Source organism: Phalaenopsis equestris, unplaced genomic scaffold (genome assembly GCF_001263595.1).
Source record: "Phalaenopsis equestris unplaced genomic scaffold, ASM126359v1 Scaffold001333, whole genome shotgun sequence".
Classification (NCBI taxonomy): domain Eukaryota; kingdom Viridiplantae; phylum Streptophyta; class Magnoliopsida; order Asparagales; family Orchidaceae; genus Phalaenopsis; species Phalaenopsis equestris.
In genome coordinates, this window is record NW_018165772.1 from 241,764 (window position 1) to 254,890 (window position 13,127).

The 13,127-nt window shown below is 32.3% G+C and overlaps 1 protein-coding gene across 1 annotated transcript; it reads right to left on the reverse strand.

Annotated features, from left to right (window-relative positions):
- Window positions 1-1,241: 1,241 nt before the first annotated feature.
- On the reverse strand, window positions 1,242-10,891 carry LOC110034028 (phosphoribosylaminoimidazole carboxylase, chloroplastic-like). Its single transcript, XM_020738260.1, has 16 exons — window positions 10,465-10,891; window positions 8,816-9,031; window positions 8,366-8,477; window positions 6,267-6,329; window positions 5,813-5,951; window positions 5,359-5,414; window positions 5,186-5,259; window positions 4,852-4,999; window positions 4,353-4,526; window positions 3,974-4,061; window positions 3,139-3,255; window positions 2,680-2,777; window positions 2,271-2,388; window positions 1,849-1,943; window positions 1,532-1,638; window positions 1,242-1,434 (listed from the first exon to the last, which is right to left on the reverse strand). The coding sequence occupies exons 1-16, from the start codon at window positions 10,674-10,676 to the stop codon at window positions 1,341-1,343; spliced, it is 1,911 nt and encodes a 636-aa protein (XP_020593919.1). The 5' UTR covers window positions 10,677-10,891; the 3' UTR covers window positions 1,242-1,340.
- Between the last annotated feature and the right edge of the window lie 2,236 nt (window positions 10,892-13,127).

Here is a 13,127-nt window from a genome sequence, read left to right on the forward strand (position 1 = left end):
AAATTTACTTACATGCCACAAATTTCTTATGTATTTACATATCCAACACCTCCTTACCTGCGTGAAAGGAAGCATTTCACATTTTAAAATTAAAACTAGTGACATTTTTTATGTGATAAGAAAGATTGGCAGGGTATAAATGTAAAAAAATAAAGTTTTGGTGTTAGGCATGTATGTGTAAATGTATAAGAATTGAACAAACTGCCAAGCTATTTTCTTCGACACGATCGGTTTAGTCGTAGAGTTCATAAAAGTGTCATATTGGTTCTCAAATTTATTAAATTGAGGCTCTAATAGTAATTCATAAGTATTATTTCTATAAATTTTTTATTAAAATGATCTCATGTAAATAATAATTATTATTTTGTCATTTTGTTTGAATTGAGCAAAGCCGTCGTGTATGTCGATGCCCCCTAAATCTATTTACAATTGAAATTAATATATAACTAATCAATCAAACATTAAATTATAGGGACAATTACATATAGACCAACCAAAACTTCTTATTTACAAATAAACTACTCTTTCATCCATTTTTCAAATTCTCACTCAAATGGAAAAAAAAATTGCGTATGTAAGACGTATGCAGCGTTGCGTACGTCAGGGTTACACAGAAGATACATTGTGATTATATCCGCGTTATATCCTCTATAACCTCTGTTTAATCTACCTGTACCTTCTATTAAGTTTCACCGTTCTGTTTCATATGTGTGTATGTTTACGGGAATATTACATAAGGTATAACACAAATATAACCCTCCTATACTTTCTGTAAAACCCTACCGTACGCGACACTGCGCACGTCTTACGTACGCAAATGTTTTCCCACTCAAATATCAAAATTCATGGTAAAATTTCTACCCATATTTTTCATCTTTTTATCAAATTCTAAATAGTTTGACCGTGGCACGTGTAAATGCATCGAATCAGGAGTTAAAAAAAAAATCACACAGGTGCTTAATTTATAATTATCAATTTTCAGAGGTGGTATTTATGTAATTATCCAAAAATTATAATCTCAGTTTTCAATTAAAACTATCAGAAAATTACTTCCTCTTAAACAATGTCAAAAATCCTTTCAATAGAATGCATGTCAAAACTTCATCTTAAAAAAGATACAAAATTGCATCAGGGTTACATATATAAATTAAAATATGAAATTTGGTAAATCAGCAATTAAAGCTTTATTCTTCCACCCAAATAAATTATAAATTATTACAATTTTTTTTTTAAAAACCCAAATAAATTATAAATTATTACAATTTTTTTTTTTTTAAATTAGAATCTCAAAAATGAAAACCCTTCATAATCTGCCTGCATGTAGCAGCCGTATATCTCTGTCAAGCATTTAAATATGTCTCCCAACCTTCTCCTTCCAATTTCTCTGCTTTCTTCAGCACAGCATCCTTCAATTCTTCTTGATATTCAATCACTCTATCAAATACCATAAACTTCATTAAATTACAAATAGACATAGGGGGTTCTGCATGTAATTATCCCAAAAAGGAATCATAGAAGTCAAAGCACTCACCTTTCCCACAATTCATCATCTCTAGCCGCCAGCATTCTGACTGCTAAAAGAGCTGCATTTGCTGCATTGCCTATTGCAACTGTAGCAACTGGGATGCCTTTAGGCATCTGCACAATAAAATATTCACACTTTAAATTAATTCATTAAATATAAATCTATAAATATATATAAAAAAAAGTAATCTTTAGGTGTTAGATATGCAAATACATAAGAATTGATGTGGTGTGAAAGATTTGAGTGTTATTGATGTAAAAAAATCAAACTTTGGAGGTTAGATGTGTAAATATGCAGGTTGTGTGATATGTTTAATCACTAACCTGCACAATAGACAAGAGTGAGTCAACTCCATCTAATGAAGACGTCCTAATTGGAACTCCTATAACAGGCAAGGGAGTCAATGAAGCCACCATGCCTGCAACATTCCAGATCTTTCACAAATCAGCAAAATATCAACTCAACCTATATAAAAAAGGGTATTTACATACATACCACACAATTCCTAAGTTTTACTTTTTACATTTATACCAATCAATTTTTTTATATCACATCAAAAATGCCTCCATTTTGACTTGTACAGTGACAAAAATACACCTTTTCAGGCATAGATAAAATTGCATACATGTAAAAATTGAAGTTTAGGCGTTACGTATGTAAATACGTAGGAAATGAGTGGTATGTATGTAAATCTTACGTACAATGGAAGTAGTTTTTATACTTCTTATTAATTTAACAGACTAACCAGGTAAATGAGCGGCGCCGCCGGCACCGGCGATGATGATCTGAATGCCCCTTTCCTTTGCAGACAAAGCAAAAGAATACATCCTCTCAGGTGTTCGATGAGCCGAAACAATTGTTATCTGCGTAAAAAAAAAAAAAAAAAGTTATAGCGGTTGCAAAAAACAATATTTGATGGGGTCTCGATAGCTTTTCGAACCAACTAGAAACACATTTTTACATACCACCCTATTCCTGAGTCTTTACATATCTAATATCTAAACCTTTTTACATTTATTCCATCCAAATGTTCCATATCACATGATGAAATATACCTTTTCATGCATAGAAAAGGCGATATATATATGTAAATAAATAATAATTGAGTGGTAAATATGTAAATCTTCCTTTTTAGAATGATAAAATAAACAAACCTCAAATGGCACATGAAAAGAATTCAAGATCTCTGCAGCATCCTTCATTGTTGGAAGATCAGAATCAGAGCCCATAATAATGGAAACTTGAGGGGTGTCTGTGCACAGCAGTTTTTGTTATTAACAACTGAAGAAAGACGTGAAACTTTCAAGCAATAAACTAATCAGCACCCCAACAATTTGGAATATTACGGAATAGTATCAAATGATTTGGCATTTACATACACACCACACAATTCTTATGTATTTTCATGTCAAACACCCAAAGTTTGATATTTACATTTATAACATCTTGGTGACGTAAACTTGTACTTGAAAAAGTGTATTTCACTACTAAAAAGATATTGATTGTCACATTTTTTTATGTGATGTTAAGGATTCAAGTGATTTGCACGTAAATATGAATGTATAGATTGTGGTATGTATGTAAATGACCCATCGAGAAATTAAGCGATCAACCTTGAGTGTTGCTTTCGATGCTTTCTCGATTCAACATCAAATCCAAGCGCTTTTTGACGGTGTTCCTTGAGGGTCCCACAAGTGTGATATGCCCCATCTTTCGAAGCTTCCGCATTTCTACATTATCAAATAAATGTGCCATTAAAGTAGAAATATAACAAAGTTTTGATGTGATCGAATGTGTAGCACATTACTTGGAAATAAAAATGAAAATCTCGAGATAGTGTTAGAAAAGAAAATAGAAAGAGGAAAATTTATTGAAAATCTCGAGATAGTGTTAGAAAAGAAAATAGAGAGGAAAATTTATATATACCACTCAATTCCTATGTATTTACATTTCTAACACTTAAATTTTAATTTTTACATATATCCCGCCTTTTCTATGCATGAAAAGATGTATTTCACTTTTTAAAAGTTAAAAGAGCACTATTTTTGATGTAATATGAAAGATTTGGATGGTCTAAATGCAAAAAAGTAAAGCCTAGTTGTTAGATATGTAAATACATAGGAATTGGGTGGTAAATATGTAAATTGGAGCACTTACATATATCACCTCTCAAACTTATGTATTTACATATCTAACACCTAAACTTTGAGTTTTGCATTTATACCACCCCAATCTTTCAAATCACATAAGAAATACCACAACTTGAACTTTTAAAAAGTGAATACACCTTTTTGTGCAAAGATAAGGTGGCACATAAGTAAAAATTGAAGTTTAATTGTTAGATATGTAAAAACATAAGATTTGAATGGCATGCTTGTAAATCTTCCAAAGAAAAAACGTACAGCTTTGAGTATCTAGAGAAAAAGATAGCTTAATCCTGTTTCTAACCTGGTTTATCATACCAATGAACTCTGGCTCCAGGAATGCTTAATGCTTTCTTCATTAATTGATGAGCTAAATTGAACCCTCGCTCTCCCTAAATTGCAAAAAGATTCACAAATTAATATAACAAGGCAAGATCTCTTGTAAAATGAAGGGGCATTTACATTCGTAACACCAAGTTTTTATATATTCACATGTCTAACATCCAAACGTTGCATTTGCAGTTGTACCTCCCAAAATTTTCATATGACATCAAAAATATCACTATTTTCATGCATAGGTAGGGTGCTAAGTATTTATGCAAAAATTGAAGTTATAGGCGATAGATATGTAAATAGATGGGGATTGAGTGGTATGTATGCAAATCGTCCTAAGGAAAAAGTACCTCGTCCTCGCCGAGTATGTTGTACATGATTGCAGAAGGGATCTTCATGGATGTCTCGCCGAGCGGAAGGCCGAGAACAGCTCTTAGGTGCTGCTCATATTGAGAGGTATAGCAAGACTCTATGGTGTGATGCCCACTGTTATGAGGTCTAGGAGCAACTTCATTTAGCAAAACCTATTGGAAAGATATTGAGCATCAGCATTCAAGAAAAGTGTCAAAATGATCCACTAACTCTTTGTAAGTTTTCATTTTTGTCCCAAAATCTACAAAAATGTCAATTTAATCCTCATACTTTTTTAATAGAAGCTAAAATAATCCTCCTTGTGCACCTTTTTCAGCCCATATTAATATAGTATAGGGATTAATTTGACATTTTTATAGACTCTAGGACTAAAATGATCCCATGTACATAGTTAGCAAACTATTTTGGCATTTTACTCATTAGCATACATAAATAATATGAATTAGATGTAATACTAAGCAAAACAGAGAGCGCCACCTGTCCATCATTTGTTAAAAATAACTCCACCGCAAAGACCCCTGCCCCCTCGAGGGAATTAACAGCTCTCTGAGCGACGTCGATAGAAACTTTTCTTATTTTTTCAGGTACATCAGCAGGAGCTTCAACAATGTGACAAATGCTATCTCTGGAAGAGCCAAAATTCATACAAAATTGATCAGATGCAAAGCGAGGAGATTAATTTCCGAGAAAGCAAAGCAAGAATTTCGTGTTAAAAAAGAACGTTTTTTTTTGCAAAAAGATGATCTTTTTTGTTAGTGAAAAAGAAAGGCAAATGCTTTTCAAAAGCAACCGAGAAAACTTGTCATCTTACTTGTGAATAGTTTCAACCACAGGATAGCATAAAAGTGAACCATCCCTTCCCCTTGCAACAATGACTGCGAGCTCCTAAATTAAAGAGACAAAAATGTAAAAAGACAAGAAAAATCATAGTATTACTAATCTAAGTTCTCAAAATGCATAATTAAGAGAACTGAAAAAAGTTACTTTAGTAAATGAAGTCCATCGCTCAACATATAAGCCCCTTTCAAATCCACCCAATGCTGCAAGCAATTGGATATCTATTAGAAAGAGTCTATAGCCACTTGGTGAAGATCAAGAATAAACAAATAACTAAGAATTAAATTGAATTTTGATACATGCAACTAAGTCCATAACAAGGCCATCACACAATATTTCACTTCCATAGAGACAAGAATCATCAAATTATTATTAAAGTGTCAAAATAATCCCTTGACTATTTACATAGATCATTTTAGTCCTAGAGTCTATAAAAGTATCAAATTAATCCCATACTCTTTAATTTGGGGCTGAAATATCCCCCGTGATTAAAAGTTTTTGGGACTAAATTAGCCCTTTTATAGACTTGGATTAAAACGACCACCCTGCAAAGAGTCAGGGGGGCTATTTTGACATTTTTCTTTGTTATTAATCTAGTTACCTGCAATAACAGAAGGAAGCTCTTCTTTACGACTAGCGACAGCATTTCCGCGCCCATCATAAGCTTGCCTTCTACTTTTAACCATCATTGGGAAACCAAATACATTGGCTGCTTCTTCAGCGCTTTCATGGCTATCTATCTGCAAGTTTTTATGCATTCATAAGTTTTCAACCTTTCATTGAATTGTCTATTTATTTATCTACAAAATAACAATTGGCATTGACATACATGCCACCCAATTCTTATGTATTTACATATCCAATACCTAAACTTTGCTTTTGGCATTTCTACCACACAAATTTTTCATAACACATCAAAAACACCAGTATTTCAACTTTCAAAAAGTGAAATACATGTTTTCATGCATAGATAAGGTGGCATAAGTGTTATATATATAAATACATAGGAATTCAGTGATATGTATGTAAATATTCCAAATAAAAATGAGGATAACCTTTTGAAAATCAGGAAGGGGAATCCCATGTTGAGAAAAGTGAATCTTCTGGTTATATTTGTCCTGCAATAAGCCACAGCAGCAAAGAAGGTTAGACCAACCATATTAAGAAAAAGGGACATTTACATGCTACCACACAATTCTAATGTATTAAAATATCAAACACCCAAACTTCAATATTTACATGCATCACACCAAAAATACCACCATCACTTACTTTTAAAAAGTTAAATACGTGTTTTCATGCAAATATTTATCACAGAAACGTGTTAGAATAAAAATATGAAAGTTCAGGTGTTGGATATGTAAATGTATAAGAATTGTGTTGCAAATTTCCCTAAAAAAACACATCATGCCATCTACTTCACAATCGGAGTTTATCATATCTTCATAAAAAAACCAAACAAAAGTCAGAAAATAAAAAACATTCAAGCAACTATAATTTCTAAAAGCATTAATTGGCATTACACTACAAAACAAATGAAGAAGCCTACTGATACAAAAGAGCATGACAGACTCAGGCAAACATAAGCTTGAAACAAATTGGACGATTAAAAAAAAAGGAGGACTTACATACATACCACACAATTCTTATGTATTTACATATCTAACATCTAAACATTCATATTTACATACAAACTACTCAAATCATTAACATCACATCAAAAATATTTACTTGAATTTTGAGCCGTCTGATCTACACAATTTGTTTTGATATACTATTTCTCTCTAACATGCCTATTCTGCTTATTTTATGATTGTTATAAATGCATATGCCAAATTAAATATTTTTGGGACATTTACATAGATACCACCCAATTCCTATGTGTTTATATATCTAACACCTAAACTATACTTTTATATTTATACCACCCAAAACTTTCATATCACATAAAAAATACTATTGTTTTAACTTTTAAATGTGAAATACACATTTTCATGTATAGGTAAGGAGGCATGTATGTAAAAAATTGAATTTTAGGTGTTAAATATGTAAAGACGGAGAAATTGAGTGGTATGTACGCAAATCTTCCTTTAGTTTTCAAATTTTTATAGCATGGTTATGCCTTGTACAAAGTTGGAAAATCATTCATTTCGCTAAATCTTTCATTTTTAGTAAGGAGAGGGAGTGGTGGCCATCTTGGAGATGGGCAAGAATCATTCAATAAGAATTTACTTTTAGAAATTTGTGTTACACTGAGAAGCAAAAGTGGTTCTAGCATATTCTATAGTTACCTCTTGGTCCTCTTGGTGTACTTGTAATAACAAGATTTCATTATGTTATAGTGAAAAGCTTGTATACATGATGAGATTTTGTTACACTGATTGCTACCGTAATGGATAAATTGTCACGTTGCAACCAAACAAATTGACTAAGACAAAAAAGTCAACTTGTTAAGCTAATTTGGGTTGACTTGTTGTGACTCTTATAATTGATTGAAATGGAAGACGAACAGCAAACAAATGATGAATAATGCAAGTAAATAAACACTATTATGGACAATAACTGCATCAAACACTAATTACAAATAAGCTTAGAGAGGTCATTTGAGATCACTTTTATTTTTTATTTTATATTTTTTATTTAGTTTTACTTAATGATTTGAAACAAAACATGTAACTATTTGATTAAAGTATGATTATTTTTAAAAACATCCAAAATGCCTGACAGTTGTTTCGAATGTTTTCTAAAGCATGTTAATTTATTTTTAGAAACAATAAATAAAAGAAAGATTTACATACATAATACTCAATTCATATGTATTTACATGTCTGACACCTAAACTTCAATTTTTTATAAATATGTCATTTTAACTATGTACGAAAAGGTGTATTTCACTTTTTAAAGGTTAACATGGTTGTAATTTTGATGTGATATGAAAAATTTTGATGCTATAAAAGTAAAAGGCAATGTTATAATGTTAGATATGTAAATACATATGAATTAGGTGATTTGTATGTAAATGCCCCCAAATAAAATTATGGAAAAAAAAAAACATAAAACAAACATATTTTAAATACAATAGAAAAATATATATATATAATTGATCCCAAACAATCCCTTACTTTCTGCAATAAGGATAGGTAGAAAACCTTACTTGGATTATTCTTATCGTCGAAGGTTTAGGCTGGCAGTCTACTCCCTCTTTCTCCAATTTTTCAAGAGTAATAGCATCAACATGCTCAATCTCAATAGTAAGCACTCCACATCTATGAAGCAAAGAAAAAACATTCTAACATTAAAAAATAGGGGCATTTACATACATGGCACACAATTCTTATGTGTTTACACACATAACACTCATATATTTATTATCACATTGAAAATAGCACTATTACTTACCACTTTTTAAAAGTAAAATCCACCTTTTCATGCATAGGTTTTTAAGCACCAAAGTTCCATGCATGTAAATATAGAAGTTTAGGTGTGATATATGTAAATACATAAGAACTCTGTGCTACATATGTAAATTTCCCTAAAAAATGTACAAAGCTTTTATAAACTAATACATCTAAGTCAATGTTAGAAAATAATAACGTTGCTTTACCTCTTAGCAAATTCGCGAACCGCATCACCATCGTCAAATCGACCTACAAAATGTTGATAGGAGAGAGAGCTTGCAGGAGAATCCTCCGAAGGGTCCAAAGTCAGAACCTTAATGGCCATGAGGCTTGCAGCTTGACACAACATCCTACCTAACTGACCTCCACCCAACACACCAATAATAGTTTCAGAAACCCCATGGATAGTAGAGCCCTCATTTCTACATGCAATTTATGCCAAAAAAGTTATTAAAAGGTTATCACTTCGTAACAATAATAAAATTTTCATAAAATACATAAAATGCCATAAATTATCTTCCAAATTTTGTCGATAGTAACCTGAGAGACTCAAACATGATATTTCACTATGAATTACCAAAGTTTAAGTTTCTTAATACAGCATGAGATGAATATAAATTCCACATATATTCCAATCTAAATAATAATAATAATAAAGCTAAGCTTTATTTTGCTAGTTCCAACAATGTAAAGCAAACTTGTAACCAAAAGAAACAAAGGAAATTTCTTTACCATTACCAAATGAGGTGTAAGGACTATATCATGAAACTAGCTATTCGGTTATCAGATTGCACTGCTAATTGCGTGATCATGCAATCTTCCTTTCCTTTTATTCAAAGCGGTTTCTACCCTAGCCTTCCTAATCTTGCATTATTTTCTTGTTGATTTGCCCTCGACCGCCTCAGTCGTCCTTTCCTTTTAGTCCACTCGGTCATTTTACTCCACACAATTTCCATTCTATCTGTGGGTTTCAATTACACTGCTATACATATGCCATTGACTCTTTTATTGTTCATAATGAAGATAATTTCTTATCATGTTTCATTACTACACAAATTCCTATCTATTCAATTGATTCTTGTATTTCGTATTTAATGAACAATTGCGACTGTCAAATTGTTCTTTATTGGTTTCTCATACCATAGTACCTTGTCATTTATGTTTTAATAAATAATTGTTATTTATTGAATTTGATTTGTCAGACTTAGTGATTGATATTTTCTTATAATAGGTTATATTAGCTTGTTTGGTGGACCGTTGCCACACAACAAATTCATCAACAATAGATTTTGGTTGTGGTATTCTTAAGTTATGTGATAGTTTCATTTGTTCTCTAATTGAATTTTTTATAGTTTTGCTTTTGCAGTTATTTCTTTCGATGTTATTTTTAGTACATGTTGCTCTATACCTTTGTTGGACTATGGTTACATATTTTTATCAATTTAGTGCCGCAGTCCTGACCCGAGGTGTGACATGAGAAAACCAAAACAAACCTATAGAGATATTGTCTTTAACTGAAATACTTCTACAAGGCCTTTGGGCCAAGGCTCCTAGCATCCCCCATCCCAATGCATTCAAGTTATCAGATTCTTCTATTCACCAAGCATCAGCGTCCAAATTCTAAAAATCATATCTTTAGCCATTAAAACCAAACCCAAAAACATCAGCAACCTTCCAAATACTTTAGACCATTACTTCATCCCTCACCTTCTAGCTTTAGCATTTCAAGTTACGTCAAACCCAAATATCATTGAACATTTCTTACAGTTGTACTGAATGCAATGTGTTCGATGAAATGCCTAAAAGAATACCAATCACGACAACAAAAGCTGAAACCAATAGAATCACCACTCACCTCTGAGATGACAAACCCTGGTTATCGCTTTCGATGGATCCTTCCAAATTGAATGATCGAATCGGTGAACGCGACAATGCCATTCTGCCCGGCTGTCTCTGTAACAGTCCAAGCTTGCTGTTTTCAACGAATCTGGGCGATGCGGTGAGCTTTGGGAGACGACGTTTAGTGGATAAGATAGAGGAACAAGGTGGAGGAGAGTAAAGTAGCATTTCAAGCGCCGCAAAGCTAAAAGGGGGGGCGGGCTCTTGTTGTGTGGAGCCGCCGCACAGTATGACTGGAAGAAGAAAATCAACCGGCGAGGTAGGGCGAGATATCGAAGACGTAGTTGGCCGCCGGAACGCGGAGGCCGGCGGCGCCAAAGGAAGCAGGACGGCGGGATTGGAGGGAGGAACGCGGGAGAGGCAACAGGGGTACAAGGTCTGTGTTTTAGTCTTAAGTTTTATTATTATTATTATTATTTATTGGGAGCTCACCTATATTTAGTTATTAAATTAATCAATTAAATAAGACTAAATTTTAGATATTAGTATATATGAATAAATTTAAACATTTATTTGATCTTGATTATATTAATTATTTATTTGATAATTATTTCATTAATATTGTGTTAAAAGATTTCTTTAATGATATTTGATTGCTTACTGTCAATTTTTTGGATTTCATGTATTTAGAAATTCTTAAAATGTTTCCTAAATAGTTATATATATATATAATTTATTTTTTTTTGTAAATATTAGAATTTCATCAAATAGTATAAATAATCATTTCATTTCCTGCCTTAAGAAAATTAAAGTTTAAATCTTGCAGCTTGCAATAAGGCTGATGTTCGGAAAAATTATTTCATACGAACACCGCATGCAAAGATATATACAGTGTCTGATCTCCATCCTCTATCACAGTAAATTAAAAAAAAAAATCAAAATAGGACCCACCGTCATACAATTTTGTTCTGATGGACGGTGGAAATCGGATACAATATGCATATCTGTATACGGTGTCCGTATGAAATAATGTTCGAGACAAACAACAATGCAATGAGACGATTAAAATAATTAAATATTGAATAAATTAAATTAAAAAAATTTTATAAATAGTTTTAAAGTAAATTTCATAGTTATGTATATATAGAGAGTTGACAAACATCTTTTAAATAATGAAGAAAAGAATATATGTTAGGTATGACCCATATACCATAGAAGGGACATGCTGGAGTGAAACAGAGGGAGCATAGCGGAGCTCGTGAGCGGAGTGGAGCAGAAATTGAAGGCAAAACTGTCGCTCTGCTCCCGAGGACATATGCATCTTTGTCAAACCTCATTAAATCTCTGTGTTTTCTTATGTATTTGTGTCGATTCTTGTTTTTCTTTGCCCTAAAATTCTCAACAATATACATATATCTATTTGACAAATAAATACATGTATTTACATCACGAATAACCAGTACAAATTTTAAGGAGATCCGACGGTCCGAAAAAAAGAAGAAGAAAAAAAGAGGACTCACCAACAAAAAGACAAAAGACCCTAATTACTCAAATTTCGAACAAAGGATGAAGGCTGCCCGAGCAAGGAGAAGGACAAAAAAAAAGATCCAAATTCTAGCCAATCAAATTAAAGCAGGATAAACAAACACTCAAGCTAACTGCCGCTGAAGAACCGAGCAAAGGCATAGAATTACCTCTCAAAAAACCCGACCTGAGAGAAGAATCTAATTTATTTGCATCACCAGCAGTTCGTGAACGCCTTTAATGTTCCTCTTCAAGGATTAAGAATTGAGAAGAATCTAATTTATTTGCATCACCATACGCTCGATAGCTTATTTACATCTATCAACATGACATCTTTATTCAGGAATCAAATGACGATAGTTAGATTAGATTAATCGATCGACAAATTCTAGTCGAACTGATGATAAACAAGAACAATCAATCGATTGCACCAACCCAACCTAGCCACCTGCATCAGTCTTACCTAGCCAAAGTCAATTTAGCAGTCGACTGAGTTGTAAGGTAGTCGAGCAAAAGGATCATGCATTTAAAATATCAAAAATAACATATACAACCCCCATTAACACAGTGGCAGAAAATGTAATATCACTTATTGTACCACAATTGCTTATAAATTTATAGGTTGGCCACTTTCTCAGAACATGCCTCATCCAAAGTTTGATGAATGAAGAAAAGCACTTTATTGTTCTTTCTATTTCCTTCCAAAAAAACTCCCTTAGGCTATTGATAATGTTGCTTCATCTAGTGGCTCAACACATCATTTTTCAAGCATCTCCCAAATATTCTGGAAATCAAACAATGCCTTCATTTGAATACTCCAATCATCATCATTCTTCTTTGTGAAATGAGACAATTGTAGATTCAAACCACTTGACATCTTTTAACAATATTTGCACTCATACAATTTGATAAATCAAATACATACGCGAAGAATATAAATATGTGAACAACAAATTGTGTGGACAACAAAAAAAAAGATAAATTTTACCATTTTCATTCAAACTCAAAATGACAATGCAAAAGATCTTTTTATACTTATACAAATATCATTTTGGTGGTGAATGTAGAACACTAAAAGAAACTTTAATAAATACATAATTTTAGATATTTATAACATTTAGTTAGTTTTTCTTTGATTCCAAAACACATCTCCAT

Coding starts and splice junctions, on each gene's coding strand:
- LOC110034028 (XM_020738260.1), bottom strand. CDS start 10,676: ATGCTACTTTACTCTCCTCCACCTTGTTCCTCTATCTTATCCACTAAA. Junction 8,478..8,815: donor GTTCGCGAATTTGCTAAGAG/GTAAAGCAACGT, acceptor TTTGCTTCATAG/ATGTGGAGTGCTTACTATTG. Junction 1,435..1,531: donor GATGATGAATTGTGGGAAAG/GTGAGTGCTTTG, acceptor GGTATTTGATAG/AGTGATTGAATATCAAGAAG.